The sequence below is a fragment of the Diabrotica virgifera genome, chromosome 3 (genome assembly GCF_917563875.1).
Source record: "Diabrotica virgifera virgifera chromosome 3, PGI_DIABVI_V3a".
In the NCBI taxonomy this organism is placed as follows: domain Eukaryota; kingdom Metazoa; phylum Arthropoda; class Insecta; order Coleoptera; family Chrysomelidae; genus Diabrotica; species Diabrotica virgifera.
Window position 1 is genome coordinate 199,887,560 of NC_065445.1, and position 22,899 is coordinate 199,910,458.

Below are 22,899 nucleotides of genomic sequence, written 5' to 3' on the forward strand. Positions count from 1 at the left end.
GTCTAAAAATCCTGATCCGTGAAAAAATTCTATGATTTTCATAAAATATTTGGAATTTATTGCAATAACAATGGATAAAATCAAATTGATCCACTCTTTTTCAGCTGTTTAAAGCTACAAAAAGTGAAATATTTTAAGAAATATGAAATTTATTTTTGTCTCTTTCTTTACTTATACAAGTGAAAGACAAAGAGCACATAATAAATGCCTCATGGACGTATAAATAATATATATCTTTATTTATACGTCCATGAAATGCCTGAATTCAAAAAATTTGACTTTGACATATATAGCCTAACCTCACAAATTGCAATGTTTTGAAAGGGTAGAAAACTAATAGAATCCTATTAAATAAAAAGATGAATAGAACTGATTTAAAAGGTATTTAAACACCGAATTTTACACGAAAATGATTTTTAAATATTACTTATTTTTAGAACTCTTGCATAGCGATCTTCCAAATGAAATAATACAATTACCCAGTGTTAGTACTGAAGATTCACTGGAGTATGTAAAACACTTTTTGTCACAGAATTTACCAAGTTCAGACAGCAAAAATCTAACAACCGATTTAAAATGGAACTTTCTATTAGAAAAACATTCGCTCGAAAAAAGAAAAACTGGTTTCAAAGGCAAAAAGAGCTTTCTGACTAGAAAACAACGAAAAGATCTGAATTTACTTAAAGTTCCCAGAGAAGGCTGGGACTATGTGCAGTTAGAGAATCTTAGAGACATGTGGAGGTCATACATGAGGGAAAACTTGGATTTAAATCGCATGGCTCCAAGCTGTACAGATCAAGACTGGAATGCTTTTAGTGTAATTGTTGCAAAGTCTGAATTGATTGGGGCTGAGATAACTGTAGTCAGATCGAAAGTTCCTAGTTTATTGAGAATGAAAGGTACTATTGCTTTAGAGACTAAAATGACCTTTCAGGTAGTTACAGCAGAATCCAAGTTAAAAAGTAAGTCAATATTATTTTTGCATATTGTTTATGTGTGTATTAATTGATATGTATGTGGAAGCAAATTTAATAGTTTTAGTATGTTCAGCTGTATTTAAAGCCTCTGACGCTGAAGAGGAAGAATGTGCAATGGAAGACATGAGAGATAATGAAATGGGGATACCAACATATGATGAATATTTACACATCATTAAAAGATCCCACAGAAAAAACACCTGGCCCAGATGAAATTCCCAACGAGCTAATTAAAAACGGAGGGAAAAATTATTGACAAGCATCTACAATCTAATAGTTATAATATAGAAAAGAATAAGAATTGCCCAAAGAATGGAAAGAAGGCAGAATTATACCAATAATTAAGAAAGAGAGGAGTTACAGACTTAACAACTATAGAGGAATATATCTACCAAGTACAGTGGAACCTCGATAACTCGGATCAATCGGGACCGCGACCGGTCCGGGTTATCGAAAATCCGAGATAGCCGGAGAATATGGTAAAAATTAATAAAATACGGTATACTTACAGATAAACTCCGTTAGAATTGAAATAACATGAAATATATTTATAAATATGCACAGTATTACCTACTCATTAAAATTACTAAAAAAAACACCAAACCCAAACGTAAGCAAATGGAAGCGAACAATACAAGACACACAATACTAAAGACCATTGTTTATAAAAGAATTTTTTAAATAGTCTTTCCTAAACAATGCTGACAGTTTGAAATAAAAAGGAATAGACACTACAGACAGGTGGCTGTTGTTTCTGCGGCGTGTGCTATGAGTCATTTTTAATATCGTATACATAGTTCAAATTACACACATAAGTACACATTATCTCTCAAATATTATATTACATACATTTTTATTGTTGAAAGGTTTGTCTGATAATTAATTATTTTGATTGGAAATAAGCCACAATTAAATTGAAAAATACAAAATATTGAAAATCAAAATGTTTATCTGATGAAAATCGGTCCGGGTTAGCCGGACTTCCGGGTTATCGGGGGCCGACTTATCGGGGTTCCACTGTACAGCATACAAAATAGGGAACTTGCATACAATTTTAAATTCGAAAAAAATGGTATAAATCACAACAGAACATAATTTAGAACCTGTATCAAAAATAAAAAAGTTTTGTTTGTCTTTCGTTTGGCCCCTAAAGACGACTAAAAATTCAGGGCAACATTAAATTGGAGGGTCCGAGAAGTTAGCTACAGATATAAGGAAATGAAGGCGTGACAGTGTTGCCATGTGTTCTTAAAATAAATCGGAAAATACCATGTGATATATTTTTATTAATTTATTTATTAACATGGAAAACATTAACTATGTAGATAAAATAACGAGAAAAATTTTTAAATTTCTCTAATTATGTCGACATAACAAGATTTTAGTATCAATAATAAAGTTAAAAAGTGTAAAATAAGTAAAATTCTGCTTCTTTAAGATTTTAGTTAACATTGATTAAAGACAGAAATATTAAATATAATGTAAATATGTAATAACAGACTCCAGAATATATGCAACTGAAAATACAGGTATACAAACAAGTCCACAGAAATATTAAAAAGCTGTGATAATAACAGGCTCCAGAATATATGCAACTGAAAATACAGATATACAAGTCGACAGTACTATTAGAAAAAATAATTTCTCTAAAATGGAAGTTATTTATATGGGTAAAAGGACTATAAGTCTTTCACGTGCTACAATAGTTGTAGGCATTTTAATATTTAAAAAAATACAAAATAAACACAAAAATAGGGTACTGACGAAGTGAACACTTTTCAGTAACTAAGGGCATTTCAGTATTCAGGTACATTCATTCCAAATAATAAAATAATAAAAAGAAATATTTATAATACCGGGTGTCCACTTATATTTTCCCCCATTTTAACTGCCTATAACTTCTAAACGGCTCAAGATAGAAATATGCGGTTTTCGCTGAAATGTTTTATTTTAGTAAAAGTTTTGTCTGAATGGACTGAATTTTTTATATCGCTTTCAAATACGAAAAGAAAAATGGCGGATTTTTGAAAAAAACGCTGTTGACTTTTTTTTAATGGAACACCCAGTATATTTTTTTGTAAATTGAAAGAAAGGTCATTCACCTATCCAGCTATATAAAGTTTTTCAAAATCGGTTGTCAAATCACTGAGTAATTAATTTTTAAAATGAGAGGTGCAACGTGGATATCACATACCTAAATAACATAATATGTGATTTCCACATTGCATCTCTCATTTTAAAAATTAATTGCTCAGTCATTTGACCACCAATTTTAAAAAAGTTTATATCGTTGGATAGGGAAATGATCTTTTTTTCAAGTTTTTAGGTAAATAACCATTTTTTATGTCGCTTTTAAATAAAAAATGGTGGATTTTTGGAAAAATAACGTTGTTGACTTTTATGATTGAAACACCCAGTATATTTTTTTTGTAGCTTGAAAAAACGGTCATTTACCTATCCATCGATATTAAATTTTTTAAAATCGGTTGTCAAATGACTGAGCAAATAATTTTTAAAATGAAAGATGCAATGTGGAAATCACATAACATAATATCATTTTGCTTAGTTATGTTATTTAGGTATGTGATATCCACGTTGCACCGCTCATTTTAAAAATTAATTACTCAGTGATTTGACAACCGATTTTGAAAAACTTTATATAGCTGGATAGGTGAATGACCTTTCTTTCAATTTACAAAAAAATATACTGGGTGTTCCATTAAAAAAAAGTCAACAACGTTTTTTTCAAAAATCCGCCATTTTTATTTTCGTATTTGAAAGCGATATAAAAAATTCAGTCCATTCAGATAAAACTTTTACTAAAATAAAACATTTCAGCGAAAACCTCATATTTCTATTTTAAGCCGCTCAGAAGTTATAGGCAGTTAAAATGGGGGAAAATATAAGTGGACACCCGGTATAATAAAAATAAAGTCATAAAAATCGGAACATCTGTGCAATCTGGCAAACGCAAATTTAAACGTTCTGACTCTATTGCCAAATCTCTCTAGGAATCTATCAGGGCAATTGCCACAAAAAAATTTCTAATAATTAACCGCAATGAATATCAAAACAAACAACAAATATTTATTCGTTCGTGTTTTACATGAATTAAAAAATATCAAAATCCATAGAATAATGTAAAAAGGCACCCCAAAACGCGTCGTGACGCCACTGGGTTGTATGTTTACATTCTACACCAATGGACAGCCTAAGTCTGACGTCACAAATGTCACAAAAATAATAAATATAATAACAAAAATAATAAATAAATTCCAGCCTCTAAACGCTCTGGTTGATACCCTCAACCAACAATTAATAATAAAACTGGAGTTAATCTAATTTCAAAAAATAAATAAAAAATAAAAATATTTAATGAAGAAAATACTAAATATAAACTTAATATTAAAAAAATTAATACTAATAAGAATAAATTTGAATAAATTCTATATTTATATAATTTTCTTCTAGCTAAAATTATTAAAGTACAAACTCAAAATCTTAGTAAAATTAAACTATAAGATCAAAAGTCAATACCTAAAATATTTGAAATAGAAAAATAATTTAAACCTCTACCATAATTAAAAAAAAATAAAAATGTAAAAAAAAAATATTAATCATTGAATTAATCAAAAATTTTTTTTAAAACATAAAGGAATCAAAAAAATTAATCTAAATAAAAATCTTATCATAAAGAAGAAAAAGTTAAAATATAATCATTACCATAAACACGAACTATTATAATTAAAATTGCTAAGCCTAAAGAACCTTCACAAACTCTTATTGTTAAAAAAATTATAGAAAAAAAATATTCATAATTTAAATTTCTTAAATAAAAAAAAATTGAATATATAAAGCAATTACAATAAACTCTAAACTTAATAATATTAATAATAAATGCTTACGATTTAAAATAAAACTAATAATTCCAGATAAAAATATTATTAATAATAAAAAATATATTATCATTAAAGTTTTAATAATTTAAATAAAATATTGGTCTTGTAAATCAAAAATAAGATAAATCTTTTAAAACTTCAGATATATAAAAATTATTTCATTAATCTCCAAAATTAATATTTTATATAAACTAATATCTGATATTTCAACTTTAATTACTATAATAATTATATGTTCAATTATATTTATATTATTAAATCACCCTTTAACTTGTGGCTTAATATTATTAATACAAACAATTTTCACATCAGTTATTACAGGATTAATAAATTATAATTACTGATTTTCTTATATTTTATTTTTAATTATAGTAGGAGGAATATTAATTCTTTTTATTTATATGACCAGAATTGCTTCAAATGAAAAATTTAAATTTAATTTTAATATAACTTTAATAATAATTAGAATTTTTATTATTATTTCTATATTAAGATTTTGTTGAGATTATTTTTATTTTAATTCTTTTATAAAAATTATAGAAATAAATAATCAATTTAATATTATTAATAATAAATTATCTCTAATTAAATATTTTAACTTTCCAAATAATTTAATTATAATAATAATAATTATTTATTTATTTATTACTTTAATTGCAGTAGTAAAAATTACAAAATTTTTATATGGCCCATTACGACAAAAATTTTAATGAAAATACCTTTACGAAAAATTAATCCTCTATTAAAAATTATTAATAATTCATTAATTATTTTACCAACTCCCTCTAATATTTCTTCAATATGAAATTTTGGATCAATATTAGGACTATGTTTAGGAATTCAAATTATTACAGGCCTATTTTTAGCCATACATTACTGCCCAAATGTAGAATTAGCATTTAATAGAGTTACCCATATTTGTCGAGATGTAAATTATGGTTGATTACTACGAACATTACATGCAAATGGAGCATCATTTTTTTTTATTTGTTTATATATTCACATTGGTCGAGGGATATATTATAGATCTTATAATATAATTGAAACTTGAATAATTGGAGTAACAATTTTTTTTCTTACAATAGCAACAGCATTTCTAGGATATGTATTACCATGAGGTCAAATATCATTTTGAGGAGCAACAGTAATTACTAACTTAATATCAGCTATTCCCTATTTAGGAAATATACTAGTCCAATGAATTTGAGGGGGATTTGCAGTAGATAATGCAACTCTAACTCGATTCTTTACATTTCATTTTATCTTACCTTTTATTATTTTTGCATTTATAATTATTCATCTTTTATTTTTACATCAAACAGGATCAAGAAATCCTTTAGGGACAAAAAGAAATATTGATAAAATTCCATTTCATCCTTATTTTACTTTCAAAGATTTACTTGGATTTTTAATTTTATTATTATTATTAACAACATTAACTTTAAAAGACCCATATTTATTAGGAGACCCTGATAATTTTACTCCTGCAAATCCTCTTGTTACACCTGTTCATATTCAACCAGAATGATATTTTTTATTTGCATATGCAATTTTACGCTCAATCCCAAATAAATTAGGTGGAGTAATTGCATTAGTAATATCAATTGCTATTTTATATATTTTACCTTTTATTAATAAAAAAAAAAAATTTAAGAACTCAATTTTATCCAATCAATAAAATATTATTTTGAAGATTATTGTCTATTGTAATTTTATTAACATGAATCGGAGCACGACCAGTTGAAGATCCATATATTTTAACTGGACAAATTTTAACTATTGTATATTTTTTATATTATTTAATAAACCCATTAATAAGAAAATGATGAGATTCAATTATTTTTAATTAGTTAATGAACTTGTATAAGTATATATTTTGAAAATATAAAAAAGAAATAAAATTTTCTATTAACTTATACTAAAATTAATTAACTAAATTATTGAAATAAAAAAAATAAACTGAATCTAAAATAAAATATTAAATAATTTAATGAAATAGGTAAATAACCTTTTCATGCTAAATACATTAATTTATCATAACGATAACGAGGCAGTGTCCCACGAACTCACAACCAAAAAAATCTAATTAATCCTAACTTAAAAAAAATATTAATCTTATTAAATTAGCCCCCAAAAATAAAAAAACACATATTCTTATAAATAAAATATTTCCATATTCAGCTAAAAAAATTATTGCAAATCCCCCACTTCTATATTCAACATTAAAACCTGAAACTAACTCTGACTCACCTTCAGCAAAATCAAAAGGAGTACGATTTGTTTCTGCTAATCCAGAAACAATACATATTAAACATAATGGAAAAAATAAATAAAAAAATCAAATATATTCTTGATATTTAATAAAATCTAATATATTTAAAGATATAATTAAAAATAAAAAAGATAATAAAATTAAAGCTAATCTTACTTCATAAGAAATAGTTTGAGCAATAGAACGTAACCTTCCTAATAAAGCATAATTAGAATTAGAAGATCAACCAGCCAATATAATTGTATAAACCCTTAAACTAGAAACTGATAAAAAAAAAATAATAATGTTAAATTAAAAGTTACATTTATAGAAATAAAAGGTATACAAATTCATAAAAATAAAGCTAAAAATAAATTTAAAATTGGAGAAAAATAATATAAATTAAAATTAGATATAAAAGGATAAATTTGCTCTTTAGTAAACAATTTAATTATTGCATCCCTAAAAGGTTGAATTAAACCTAAAAATCCAACTTTATTTGGACCTTTACGAATTTGAATATAACCTAATACTTTACGTTCAAGTAAAGTTAAAAAGGCAATTCTAACCAATACACATACAATTAAAATTAAACTAGAAATAATTATTAAAATTAAATCATTTAAAAACAAGTATTATTTGTAAAATAATTACATATAAAGATTCTAAATCTATAGCACTAATCTGCCAAAATAACAATATTTATCTAAATAAAAAATTATTTTATATACTTGGTCCTTTCGTACTAAAATATATTAATAAATTAAAGATAGAAACCAACCTGGCTCACACCGGTTTAAACTCAGATCATGTAAAATTTTAAAAGTCGAACAGACTTAATAATATAGCTTCTACACCAATTATAAACTTTAATCCAACATCGAGGTCGCAATCTTTATTATCGATTTGAACTCTCCAATAAAATTACGCTGTTATCCCTAAGGTAATTTATTCTTATAATAAAAAAAAATTGGATCAAAAAATTATTAATTAATATAATAATATAAAAAAAGTTAATTTTATTTTTCAATCACCCCAATTAAATAAATTTATTATATAAATAAATTTAATACTAAAAAAACTTATTAATAATTTTATAAAACTCTATAGGGTCTTCTCGTCTTTTAAAAAAATTTAAGCTTTTTAACTTAAAAATAAAATTCTTTATAAATTTAATAAAGACAGTTTTTTTTTCATCCAACCCTTCATTCCAGCTTTCAATAAAAAAACTAATGATTATGCTACCTTAGCACGGTCAAAATACCGCGGCCATTCAAATTAATCAGTGGGCAGGCGAGACTTTATATTTAATACAAAAAGACATGTTTTTAATAAACAGGTGAAAAAAATATTGCCGAATTCCTTTATTTAACCTGTATATTCTTATTAAATATACAATTTTTTAATACTAATAATATCATCATTACTAAATTTAAATTATTTAAATTTATATTTTAATAAAAAATCTATAAAAAATAAAAATAATAATATATAAAAATAAATAATAACATACTTTAAAATATGAAAATTTTTAATCCTAATTTTTATTTAAAAATTAAATTTTAATAAAATTTTATTTTTAAGCTCATCCCTAAAAATATTTAATATTAATAATATAAAAATATTTAATTATAAATATATTGTTAATAAATAAATTTAATTTATTTCTTAAAAAATTAGATATATTTAAAAACGAATAACATTTCATTACAAAAAAATTATTTAAAATATTTATTTTACAATAAAAATTTTAATTTTTTAGCTCTTTTAAATTCGAAAATACTAAATATATAATTATTAATTAATAATCCCTGATACACAAGGTACAAAAAATAAATTTTTCTTTTATAAAAATAAAATATTCTCTCACAATACTAATTAACTATCATTAAATAAAATTTTTCTTTACTTTTACTAAAAAATATTTTATTATTTTAAAATAAATAAAAATATAAATAAAATAAATTTTTTATTTCAAATTAAATTGAATTTCACAATTAACTTTTTAATGTAACTAAAATACTTCTATCAAGCTCTAATTTGATAATCTAGATTCACTTTCCAGTAAATAATATTCAAAAAATTTGATATTTGATAGTTAAATCTTAGGTTTTGGACCATGCAGAGCTTTTTATGAAGAATAACTTTTTTTCGTAAAACTAATAATAAAAAAGTTTTCCATATGGCTACAACTTACAGGGACATACTGTATATCATACTAGTTACATCATCCATCTGGGTATGATGACATAATCAATGATTTTTTAAAATGAGAATAGGGGTCATGTGCTAGCTCATTTGAAAGCTTATTTAATTCTCTGTTCAGTAATACAGTACGTAAATCGTTCAGCTGGACGTAGGGAACATACATTGTATATATTTAGATACATAAATACATACATTTTATTATATTGAGATATTTGTGGCAACTGAGCTCTCTCGATGACAATATGGTTGTTAGCATTAAGGGGCATTAACCTCAAAATTGATCTCATTTCTTCTTCTCCTTTAGTTTATTGGCCTCCACCTACTTGGGTATTTGGCCAGGATAACTCATTTCGACTGAAACAAATAAACGTCAAAATATGACAATGTAGTAGCTACATATTTTTGGCCTAAGGGAATGAGAAAACTGTTTAGTTTTGAAATTATGTAGTTTTTAAATAAAAAATATTTTAAAAACTAAAGTAAAATTATTAACTCCTTAATCATAAACTTTGTTTTTGATTTATTTATGGACAGCCTTGCTTCAAAACTCACTCATTCTATTCGTTTTAACAGATCTATTGCACCAAAAACTAGTACTCGAACAGAAGCTTCAACCAAATACTATTGACAGTCAATAGTATTTGCTTCAACTAAACACAGGTTAGCGCAGTTGCAACAATTCTCTCAATGTATATTTCCTATGTCCAGTTGAACGATTTACTTACTGTATAAAAATTAACATAATTGTTTATACTTACTTTTTATATAAAATAATTTTTTTAAATTAAATTAATTGTCACAAAAAGAAGAATGTATTTAATTTATTTAATTCAAAATACATTTTACTGCTGTCAGGAAACAGAAAAAATGTTTATTTGAGAACTAAACATTGTTTGTTGCTTAAATTCAATGTTCAAGTTGCCATCCACCTGCCTTTGGAAGTTTTTAAGCGTTGTACAAACATGAACATTTAAGTAATTTAAGCAAAAAACAAAGTTCATTATTCAATAAACACTTTTTTCTGTTTTATGACAGCAGTAAAATGTACAGTGCGCCCATAAAGTAACGCATAAATTCGTTATTTCGTAAACCGGCGACTTTGATGAAAAATTCCGAAACAGGTCGATTTTTATCTCTAAATTACGATTTTTTGGCATGTATACCATACTAATAATGTCATCAAACTGGGCGTGATGACGTAATCGATGATTTTTTTGAATGAGAATAGGGGTCATGTGATAGCTCATTTGAATGGGTATTCAATTTTCTATTCAATAATATAAACATTAACATAATTATTTATACAGGGTGCCCAAAAAACTTTTTTTAATTAAATTAATTGAAATTGACACAAAATATGAATGTAAGCATTTTATTTAATTCTAAATGCATTTTACTACTGTCAAAAAACAGAAAAAAAATTTAATTGAAAAATAAACTTTGATTTTCGCTTAAAACAATGTTCAAACTGCCAAGAGGCTGATGAGTGGCAGCTTTAACATTGAATTTAAGCGAAAAACAATATTTATTTGTCAAATAAACACTCTTTTCCTGTTTTCTGACAACAATAAAACGTATTTTGAATTAAATAAATTACATACATTCTTCTTTCTGTCTCAATTAATTTAATTAAATTTTTTTTGAATACCCTGTGCAAATAATTATGTTAATGTTTATATTATTGAATAGAGAATTAAATTCCCTTTCAAATGAGCTATCACATGACCCCTATTCGCATTAAAAAAAATCATTAATTACGTCATCAAGGCCACATGGATGACGTCATTAGTATGATATATTATATGCCAGAAAATCGAAATTTAAAAATAAAAACGACCTGTTTCAGGATTTTTCCTTAAAGTCACCGGTTTACGAAATAATGAATTTATGCGTTACTTTATGGACGCACTGTATTTTGAATTCAATAAATTACATACATTCTTTGTTTTGTGCCAATTAATTTATTAATTCAAAAAATTTTTTTAGGGAGGCCCTCTATAAATAATTATATGAATGTTTATATTACTATGTAGAGAATTAAATAATCTTTCCAACAAGCTAGCACACGACCCTTTTCTCATTTAAAAAATCATGAATTACGTAATCGTGCCCAGATGGATGACTTCACATTATATACAGAGAGGGGCTAAATTATGGAATAAGTTCATTTTCTCTAAAATGGACGATTTTGGAAAAAATCCCGAAACAGGTCAATGTTTATTTTTAAATTACAATTTTTTGGCATATATATTTCATACTCGTGACGTCATCCATCTGAGCGTGATGACGTAATCGATGACTTTTTTAAATGGGAATAGGGGTCGTGTGGTAGCTCATTTGAAAGGGTGTTCAATTCTCTAGTCAATAGTATAAACATTAATATCAATATTTATACAGGGTGAAAAAAAAAGAATGTGTGAGTACTTTGTACGCCCGTAAGAAGTTATACTTCTATTATATGATTTCAACGAAATAAATATAGTTTCAACAGGTTATTTGTATTTAAAGATTAAACTAATTTTTACTTACTACTTTCCAAAAATTTTTACTAAAACAATACTAAAAATAAAAAAAAAAGTTAGATAACACACGGAATTGAACCAGAGACCTCTCGATCTCCGGTCGAACGCGCTACCACCGAGCCAAACTCCCTTTGCTTTGACAGCTTACAAGATTTCTCATACATACTGACAAATTCAATAGAAAAATACTGTAAAATTTAAACTAAATATACTTACTATTATTATAGAATATTTTATTCCCGAGGAAGACAAATCCAAAGACACAAAAATTATAATAAATAATACATTTACTAAAAACACTAATATATTCTTTTAATGACTTATTTGCGCTGATACATACATAATTTAAAATATTAGCAACGAACTACGTACTGTCTGTCTGCGCATGTGCCAGGCAAGTATAAAATTTCACCCTCGATCGTAAAGAAGTATAACTTCAAAAATAATTTTTGAATTAAATTAATTGACGCGAAAAGAAAAATGTATGTAATTTATTTAACTCAAAATACATTGTACTGCTGTCCGAAAATAGAATAAAATGTTTATTTCACAAATAAACATTTCTTTTCGCTTAAATTAAATCACAAACAGTCTCCCATCTACCTCTTGGTAGTTTCAACATTTAATTTAGGCGAAAAGCAATGTTTATTTGTGAAATAAACATTTTTTTTTATTTTCTGACAGCAGTACAATGTATTTTGAGTTAAATAAATTAAATACATTCTTCTGTTAGCCTTAATTAATTTAATTCAAAAATTATTTTTTTGGCCACCCTGTATGAATAATGATATTAATGTTTATACTATTGAATAGAGAATTGAACATCCTTTCAAATGAGCTACCACACGACAACTATTCTCATTTAAAAAAAATCATCGATTACGTCATCACGCTCAGATGGATGACCTCACGAGTATGAAATATATGCCAAAAAATTGTAATTTAAAAATAAAAATCGACCGTTTTCGGGATTTTTCTCCAGTATCGTTCATTTTAGAGAAAATGAATTTATTCCATAATTTTGCCCCTCTCTGTACCTATATGCCAAAAAACCGTAATTTACAAATTAAAATCTAACCCGTTTCGGGATTTTTCCTTAAAGTCGCCGGCTTACGAAATAACCAATTTATTCCATACATTTGCACCATACTGTATGGGAAGAGACAAGGAAAGATTAAAAGCAGCAGTAACAATCCTGGCAACTGAAGCACAGGAAAGAGGTCTAGAAATTAACCAAAGAAAAATAAACTATATAATCTGTTTTAGAAGAGAAGATAACAAAACGAAAGAAATCAAGATAAAAAACTACACTTTTGAAGGAGTTCATCAATTAAAATATTTGGGAGTAATTATGAATGGCAAAAATAAGAAAAGTGAAGAAGTAACTCAGCAAATACTAGCAGGCAACAAAGCATACTGAAGATGTCATAGGCTAATAAGTGTTTGTGTTCACAAAGAGGAATATATGATAAATGAAGAAGTAACGGAGCGAATACCAGCAAGCAACAAAACATACTGGAGATATTATAGGCTAATGAAGGACAAGAACTTATTCAGCAATACAAAACTGAAAATATACAGAGTTGAAATCACACTAAGCTTTATTTTTAAACCATGAGGAGGAAACTAAAAAGAAAGTTGGTCTTATGCTTAAAATGTAGCACTAATGGTAACAGATAAAACTGAACTTTATCACGATTACTTCGCATTCCACACTTCAAAACACGATATAAATCAAGCATATTATCGATTATTCCAGTAAAAATGTTAAATTAATCCTTGTACAAAACAAAATTACAAATAAATGCAACTAAAATGATCTAATGTAAAACACATTAAGAACTGATATACTTTGTTTTTAAAACAAGAGGAGTAGACGAAAAAGACAGATTCACACCCAAGAAAGTCACTAGATATATACTAGATATATCACCAAATACATCTTTTTGGTTGACCATACCGGCCTTTGACGGTAATCCATAACTATTATAATATACTAAATACATGGTTAAAGAGTTCTAAAAACAACGGTTTTTTATATAAAAACAGACCAAGAATCTAAAAATTAAGGAATAACGCAGAAAATACAAAAAATCGCTAATATTAACTTAATTAACCTATGAAATGCCAATAGTGTCAAATTTTATAAATGTCATCAGTGTCAAAATTTGATAACAGTGGAGCAAACTTGCCTGAGATTGGACCAATTACAAACAAGCTTTACGGCGCGGGAAATTTGAATTACTCCTCGGTTTAAAAAGAGACTATACGCTCTGAGCTTCGCTGGTGTCGCTCCTAGCGGACTACTAATTCAACTTTCACCGGTAATTTTTAAATTTATTAATTAATTGTTATCGCTTAATATTTACAACGCAAAAAAGTAATTAAATTGTAATGGATTTTTTTGATTTTGCTAATCATTTTGACGTTCTATTGATAAAATATGAATTTATTACTTCGGATACTTTCACAATTATCGTGTAGATGGCGCTAAGATTAATAGAATAATTTAAAATTACATATTACGGAACATTAAAAAAACTTAAATTCATTATTTAAAACGTAAGTATATTTAAGGTAAAAATATATACCAAAGCTTTGACCAACTAATATTTTTTATAATTAATGCTTTTAATTTTAAATTAATCACTTTGACATTTATGTCAAATTTCCGGTAAAGGTTTACAGACTTGTCACTACTGGCGCTCGCGAATTTGTAAATATCCCCTCTACGTACGAGCTCACAGCGTATAGTAGTTGCATATCGTCGGGCTAGTACTTATTTGTTCCATATAAATTCTTATTTTGAGATATTTACATTTAAATATTTTGGTAATATTTACTCGTTTATTTTAAAACTCATGAAAATTATGTTAATTCTAAAAAAAAATATTTAAAATGGTGTGCTGGATTATGACTTCTTTTTACTGATTATTTTTTTGATGAATTTTACTGATAAATTTGAAAAAAAAATAAAAACCTTTGCTTATGGAACAAAAAGTAAAATTAGTACAGGAATTTGCACATTTGTTCCATATTAAGTACAAAACTGAATTATTTTATAACGTTTTAAATAAAATCTTTTAGTTTGCGTTTCTATATATCTTATGTATCATTCTACAGTTTATTACATTATTTCTAATCTTATATTACTGCACCTTAATAAAAAAAATACAAGGGTACATCAAAAAGAAAACTGCTTTTTGTTTTCAAAATTTATTAAGAAAAACATGTTTATGTGAAACAAAAAGTAAAAGTTTTACATTCTTCGCGGTAGGTACACGTCATGTAACTGAAATAAATGAATAATTATTGTAATTAAAAGAATGAACCTTATATTACTGCACCTTTTTTTTTTCATACAAGGGCACATCAAAAAGGAAACTCCTTTTTGCTTTTAAAATTTATTAATAATCAAAACATGTGTATGTGAAACAAACAGTAAATAAAAGTTTAATATTCTTCGCGGTAGGTACCTACTCATAACGTAATCGAAACAAATAATTGCAGTTGGAAGAAATAAAATTATTTATTTAGTGAAGAAAATATTGTTCTGTACAATATTTCGTCAACCTTAGGCATGTAGGCAAACATATACTCGATATGCTTTATTTTTTTAGCATCTACTCTAGGTTTTTCGGTAAAAGGCAGATCTTTAAAATTTAGAGTTTGGCTTACTGTTTGAAAATTTAAAAAATCTTTTTTTAGTTACAGCACCTTGAGAGGTGCTTTACCGGGGGTATATTTACGAGGTGTCTTAAGAGTGAAACAGGGCTGTATATTTCCCTATGTTTTAAATACTTTTCTATTTTACTGTGAACAGAGTCGATTTGAACATACCGGTGTGAATTTTACTACACGTAATTTGCCGTGTAAAAACAGAAAAAATAGGGATACCCGTAAAATATTTGCGAATTATGTACCGATGGCCTTAATCAACAACTCAAAAAATATTCGAAATATTCCCGATGCCATGTCAAATATTTAAAATTGTCACTGATTGTCACTGTCTGACTGACAATATGCTGACAACATTCTATTCGACTGAGTGCGTTGTATGACAAAGATAGGTTTGGAAAATATTACCACCGACATTGTGTTTATTTTTTTCGAATCCTGAAAAACCAATACTTAAATATTTTTGAAAATTTTAAATGCAGAATGAAAGACTAAATTATTACCGAGGGCCGAAAGTCCCTTAGAATAAATAAAAAGTTTATTTTGAATGAGATATTTGAAATTAAAAATCACACTAAATTTTCTCTTAGTTTTTCACCCCTGTAACTTATTAAAATAAACAATATATAAGTTCTCAGGGACTTTCGACCCTCACTAATAACGTAATCTTTCATTCTGCTTTTAAATTTTTCAAAAATACTTATTAGTTTTCTCAGGATTCGAAAAAAATGAAGCAGAAACTACGTACCCATCCCCTTAAACCTTAAAGGAATGGTAAATAATAAGTTAGTTTTGTATATGTTAGTATGTGCAAGTGGCTAAAATCCCAAGCACTGTGATTGCTATTGTAAGACAACTCGAATTAGGTTTTTCGCTGGTCTTTATTTTTAACTATTGCCAAGATCAATTAATGACGAGAGCCAGCCACTATATTACTGCACATAGAGTTGTTGAAAAGGAAGAAGAATGTATGTACCAGGTATTTTAGAAGGATAGGTACTTTGATGGTTATGCCACATTTAATGTAGAAGAGAAAATTGCACAGTACTGTCGGTTGTTTAATTGAAATGGAACAGAAATTGGGAAAAAAAGAAAAGTTAAAATATTACAATAAATCACAATAAGGATGATTAATGCTTGGTTGCACCAACATATCTTAAGCTTAAGAGGTGCCTTAAGCTCAGCTTACGAAACATACGCATTGCACTATTGAGTCTTAGATCAACTTTCAGCTTGCCACAATGGATTGCCACGTGGATTGTATAGATAAGAATCGAAAATTATAGTGCAACGAAAGTGAGACTTAAAACTTGCCTATCTAAACTATGCTGGGCTAAGCTGCAACTTAAGATTTGTTGGTGCGACCAGGCATTAATACTGTTTTTATACAGGGTGTTTGGTAAATAATGGGCCATAGCCCAACATTAGATTCCTGAGCTTAAAATAGGTCGATTTAATCTAACTTACCTTAGTACGAAAGTTGATGATAACGGAAATACTTAAGGAAATACGGAAACGTTAAACTTTTATTTTATTTATTTTTGAATATTTCCTGACAGCCATGGGACAACAACACGAAATTTGGTAAGTGGTGCTGGTATTGTACAAATGTACAATCTACTAAATTATGTTAAACAAACGTTTCTGGCTACTAACAGGGGCGTACGACGGGGGAACATGAATGGTTGACCCTTCCCAAATTCTACGCCACTGGCGGAATTGCTATTTTAGTGAAATTTTTTGATTCTTCAATACTATCTATGTAAAAAACATGCACTTCATTCGTAACGATAAAGCCATTAGTTTTCGAGATATTTGAAGCTAAAAACGAAGGAGCATAATACATTAATCAAAATAAGTGTGCCTTTTCATTTTTAACTTCAAATATGTCGAAAACTAATGACTTTATCGTTACGAATGAAGAGTATATTATTTGCATAGAAAGTATTGGAGAATCTAAAAATTATGCTAAAATAGCAGTTTCATCAGTGGCGTAGAATTTGGGAAGGGTCAACCATTCACTTTCCCCTGTCGTACTCCTCTGGTATTAACCACAAACGATTATTTAACATAATTTACTAAGGTGTACAGTACCTACACTTTCTGCCAAGTACCATAAGGATATGTCAAATTATTTTAAAGTATTCCTTTTTTAACTATACACTATGTGTATAGTTCTTAGATCCGGTTTCACCAACAATAAATAGATCAATGAATAGTTATTTAATAAAATTTATTAGACGTTTATAATTATATTTCGTTTCAATATACTTTTGATAATTTTAAGTTAAACTGGCGAATTTACTTTCTTATTAATATTTACAGCGATATTAAGTTACCAATTTATTCAAGAGTAATTACTTATTTGATAAATTAATAAAAATAAGTCTTATTAGGCGTAAGTAAAATGGAGAAATGTCAGTTTATTGGTCGAATAACTTTATTCATAGATTTAACTACTATTTGTCGTTGGTGAAACCGGCCAATAAAGTTTTAAATAAAGAATAAATTAAAAAAAAAAGAATACTTTAAAATAATTTGACATATCCATGTGATACTTGGCAGAAAGTGTAGGCACTGTACACCATACTAAATTATGTTAAATAATCGTTTCTGTCTACTACCAGAGGCGTACGACAGGGGAAAGTGAATGGTTGGCATAATTTTGACTATTTTATCATAATTTTTAGATTCTACAATACTATCTATGCAAATAATATACTCCTCATTCGTAACGATAAAGTCATTAGTTTTCGACATATTTCAAGTTAAAAATGAAAAGGCACACTTATTTTGATTAATGTATGTATGCTCCTTCGTTTTTAGCTTCAAATATCTCGAAAACTAATGGCTTTATCGTTACGAATGAAGAGCATGTTTTTTACATAGAAAGTATTGGAGAATCAAAAAATTTCACTAAAATAGCAATTCTGCCAGTGGCGTAGAATTTGGGAAGGGTAAACCATTCACGTTCCCTTGTCGTACGCCTCTGGTAGTAGCCAGAAACGTTTGTTTAACATAATTTAGTAGATTGTACAAAACCAACACCACTTGCCAAATTTCGTGTTGTTGTCCCATGTCTGTCAGGAAATATTCAAAAATTAATAAAATAAAAGTTTAACTTTGACACCCTGTATTTCGGTTATTATCAACTTTTGTACTAAGGTAAGTTAGCTTAAATCGACCTGTTTTAAGCTCAGGAATCTAAGGTTAAGCAAATTCTTTACCAAACACCCTGTATAATGGGTCATTCTGCTACTTCAGGACCAAAGTCGTGCGAGGGCAGTCCTCCGATTTTCTTTAAATCGTAGTATGTTATAGTAGGTTATAAAAAAACGCTGTTGCCAAATTTTCAGATTTTTCCCCCTCCCCAATTCGGAGAACGAGCCATTTTTAGCGCAAAAAACGACCGCTTTTCATTGTTTTTTTACCTATTTTTAAAAATCTCTCAAAATTCGGGTTTTCAATATTTTCTTATTCTGCAAGTTGCACTTTTTACGTTAAATCATCAGGTTTCAAACAAGAGTTATTAAACTCATATAGGTACAGTGTATCCATAACAAGTTAGCCAAATGTCGAAAATGTGACCTTTTTTGCAATTTTCTTGTCCATTTAAATAATCGTGAAACCTGCTTCTCATGTTTTCGACAAATTCTAACAATGCCATTTGATTCTAATAGATACATACCATGAATTTTGGCCGTTTAAAAAGGTTAAGGTGTGACAAAACTACAGCCCATTTAAAATTGCAAAAAATCGAAAAACCGCGTTTTTGCTAATTTTGACCCTCATTACAACTTTTGCGGAGAAAAATATTTTGCTTTCAAACTTTCAGCATTTTCTGCTTAAAGCACCAATTTAAAGATTTTGTCTATCCCGTTCATGGAATTTGATATTGAGATAGAAATTTAAGGCAATGAAACTTATAAAAATCGAAAAAACGGAAAAGTTTAAAAGCAATAGCTATTTGTATAACAAGGGAGGAAAGTGCTACTTTTCCTCCCGAGAATGAAGTTTACTGCCCGACGCGTAGCGGAGGGCAGTAATCATTCAAGGGAGGAAGAGGCACTTTACTCCCATGTTATACATATGGTTTTTCCACCTTCCTCAAATAACAAGTCATTTTTTCATTTTTACTTAATTTGTTTATGTAACTAACCAACAAAATTTATTAGAACTAAAACTAAGAAGTTGGTACAATATAACTGTCAACTGTTAAATATAAGTCAAATTATTAATGTAAACATTGTAAAATTAGAATAACAATTTACTGTTTTTTACCATTCTGCAAAATACAGAGTGTTTTTAAATAAACGTTAAAACGTATAGATACCTACGTAATAGAAAATAGATATTGTACAGGGCGTCAATAAGTTATATTTCATGAATGAAATAACATGACGTCACTTTTACTTTTCCTCCCTAGGGAGGAAAAATATTTTCCTCCCTAGGGAGGAAAAGTACAACTTTGCTCCCTACAATCAGGTCCGGAAAAGTATACTTTCGGTAGAGGTAGGTGGAAATAGCTATTTGTATAACAAGGGAGGAAAGTGTAACTCTTCCTCCCGAGAATGAAGTTAACTGCCCGACGCGTAGCGGAGGGCAGTAATCATTCAAGGGAGGAAAAGGCACTTTACTCCCATGTTATACATATGGGTTTTCCACCTTCCTCAAATAACAAGTAATTTTTTCATTTTTACTTAATTTATTTATGTAACTAACCAACAAAATTTATTAGAGCTAAAACAACAAGTAGGTACAATATAACTGTCAACTGTCAAATATACCTAAGTCAAATTATTAATGTAAACATTGTTAAATCAAAATAACAATTTACTGTTTTTTACCATTCTGCAAAATACAGGATGTTTTATAAATAAACGTTAAAATGTATAGATACTTCGTAATAGAAAATAGATATTATACAGGGCGTCAATAAGTTATATTTCATGAATGAAATACCATGACGTCATTTTTACTTTTCCTCCCTAGGGAGGAAAAGTACAACTTTGCTCCCTACAATCAGGTCCGGAAAAGTATACTTTCGGTAGAGATAGGTGGAAAAATATTTTTCTCCACAAAAGTTGTAATGAGGGTCAAAATTAGCAAAAACGCATTTTTTCGATTTTTTGCAATTTTAAATGGGCTGTAGTTTTGTCACACCTTAACCTTTTTAAACTGCCAAAATTCATGGTGTTTCTATTAGAATCAAATGGCATTGTTAGAATTTGTCGAAAACAAGAGAAACGGGTTTCACGATTATTTTAATGGTCACGAATATTGCAAAAAAGGTCACATTTTCGACATTAGGCTAACTTTTTATCAACACTCTGTGTATGAGTTTAATAACTCTTTTGAATCCTGACGACTTAACGTAAAAGATGAAACTTTCAGAATAAATGAAAATATTACAAACCCGAATTTTGAGAGATTTTTAAAAATAGGTAAAAAACGATAAAAAGCGGTCGTTTTTTGCACTAAAAATGGCGCGTTCTCCGAATTGGGGAGGGGGAAAAATCTGAAAATTTGGCAGCAGTGTTTTTTTACAACCTACTATAACATACTAAAATTTGAAGAAAATCGGAGGACACCCCCCGCACGACTTTGGTCGTGAAGTAGCAGAATGACCCATATGTATTTATATTTTTCTATAAAATTTTCAATTTGTTTTTAATATTTCGAATATTTTTTTCTTTTTAGTATTGATTAAAGCAGATTCCGTGTTTGAATTCCAACTGGACAATATAAAATTTACAGTTTTTGGAAAATACCTGATGACAAAACCTAGTGAAAGAAGTACAAAGAAAATTAGATCACAGATGACACCAGACCTTTAGTTATTAAGAAGTTTGTATATATGTTTTTAAAATTAAATTTGTTAATAAATTTTTTTACTTCTCAACATTTTTAAAGACAAATAACACAAATAAAGTTACATAATATAGGTAGGTATACTCATACAAGTGGTATGTCACGTTATGGAACAAGATAACTATTAGATGAGAGTGTAAAATTGTGTGTTACTTCTCAAGTGGAAAGTTTTCTTTTGCAATATCTTAATCACTTTCCTGTACTTTATTAGCAATCTGAATTTTAAGCTTAAACATCTTTTTGCTTCAACAAACAACCAACTGGATTGTTCACTTACGCCTAAAATGCTGCTATTCCATCTTCTTAAGTTGCCTATTTTCTGGAGATGTTGGCGACCACATTGACCCATCTTATTCTATTTACGGCAGCTCGAAATAGATCAGTTGACGTTAGACCAGTCCACTTCCTAAGATTGGCCAGCCAGGATATACGTCTACGACCAGGGCCTCTCTTGCCCTCAATCTTGCCTTGTAGAATCAACTGTAGTAGTCGGTACTATAACAGTATAATAGTACAACATTACGCATAATGTAGCCGAAGTAAGCCAATTTTCTGTTTTTTGCGGTGTTAATTATTTCTTTGTCTTTTCTTAGCCTCTGGAGAATAGTTATGTTAGTTTTGTGGTGTATATATGAGACCCTCAACATACGTCGGTAGCACCACATTTCAAACGCCTCTAACCGTTTTATGGCATCTTCTGTAAGACTCCACCTTTCAACTCCGTAGAGGACACTAAAGACGTAACATCTAAGAATTTTTATGCGTATATTGATACTTAAAGACAAGTTACAAATAATCTTTCTAAAACTGTTTAAAGAGCTTCTGGCTTTTTTGATCCCTAGTATCCTTAATGTTGCGGCCCAGATAGCATATTGTCTGTACTCTTTCTAGGGGTTTATTGTCTACGGTAATTTGGGCGTTTATGTTGGTGTTCTTACTAATGATCATTATTTTTGTCTTCTTACAATTTAGTTTTAGGCCATATGTGTACATGCTTCTACAACATTACCCATGATCCTTTGGAGCCCCTGGGCACTATCTGTCAGCAATACTGTATCGTCTGAATATCTAATATTATTTATCCGAATCTCGAACCATCTCCAAACAGAAATAATGTGTCTCCCACAATTAAACAAAAAATTTTAGAAAAACGACAATTACGTAAAAATTGGCAACAGTCAAGAACGGCAGAAAATAAGAAAAAACTCAACAAAGGAATTAAAGGAATTAATCAATGAAGAAAAAACCATGGAGTACAAGAATATTTAGAAAATTTAACACCAACTGAAGCTACAGATTATTCACTCTGGAAAGCCACGAAAAAACTCAAATGCTCCCAACAGCATAACCCACCAATTAAAGATGACGCAAACACCTGGGCTAGGAACGACAAAGAAAAAGCTGATCTTTTTGGCAAGCACCTTCAAAAAGTATTCACACCATACCCTTCTACTGTATCTACAGAGGAAGAAATAGTACTAACCAGTTTCTTA

The 22,899-nt window shown here is 28.2% G+C and overlaps 2 protein-coding genes across 2 annotated transcripts; both read left to right on the forward strand.

Annotated features, from left to right (window-relative positions):
• Positions 1-212: 212 nt before the first annotated feature.
• On the forward strand, positions 213-21,437 carry LOC126882296 (ribonuclease P protein subunit p29). Its single transcript, XM_050647160.1, has 3 exons — positions 213-381; positions 438-962; positions 21,236-21,437. The coding sequence occupies exons 1-3, from the start codon at positions 360-362 to the stop codon at positions 21,370-21,372; spliced, it is 684 nt and encodes a 227-aa protein (XP_050503117.1). The 5' UTR covers positions 213-359; the 3' UTR covers positions 21,373-21,437.
• Positions 4,264-6,725, forward strand: LOC126882295 (cytochrome b-like). Its single transcript, XM_050647159.1, is given in 1 exon segment — positions 4,264-6,725. A coding segment is annotated over 1 exon segment (819 nt). The 5' UTR covers positions 4,264-5,585; the 3' UTR covers positions 6,405-6,725.
• Positions 21,438-22,899: the final 1,462 nt, after the last annotated feature.

Bases quoted from the DNA above. Each gene is read 5' to 3' on its own strand.
- LOC126882296 (XM_050647160.1), top strand. From the start codon at position 360: ATGAATAGAACTGATTTAAAAG. The intron at 382-437 runs GTATTTAAACAC...ACTTATTTTTAG, and splicing joins GAATAGAACTGATTTAAAAG to AACTCTTGCATAGCGATCTT. The intron at 963-21,235 runs GTAAGTCAATAT...TTTTCTTTTTAG, and splicing joins AGCAGAATCCAAGTTAAAAA to TATTGATTAAAGCAGATTCC.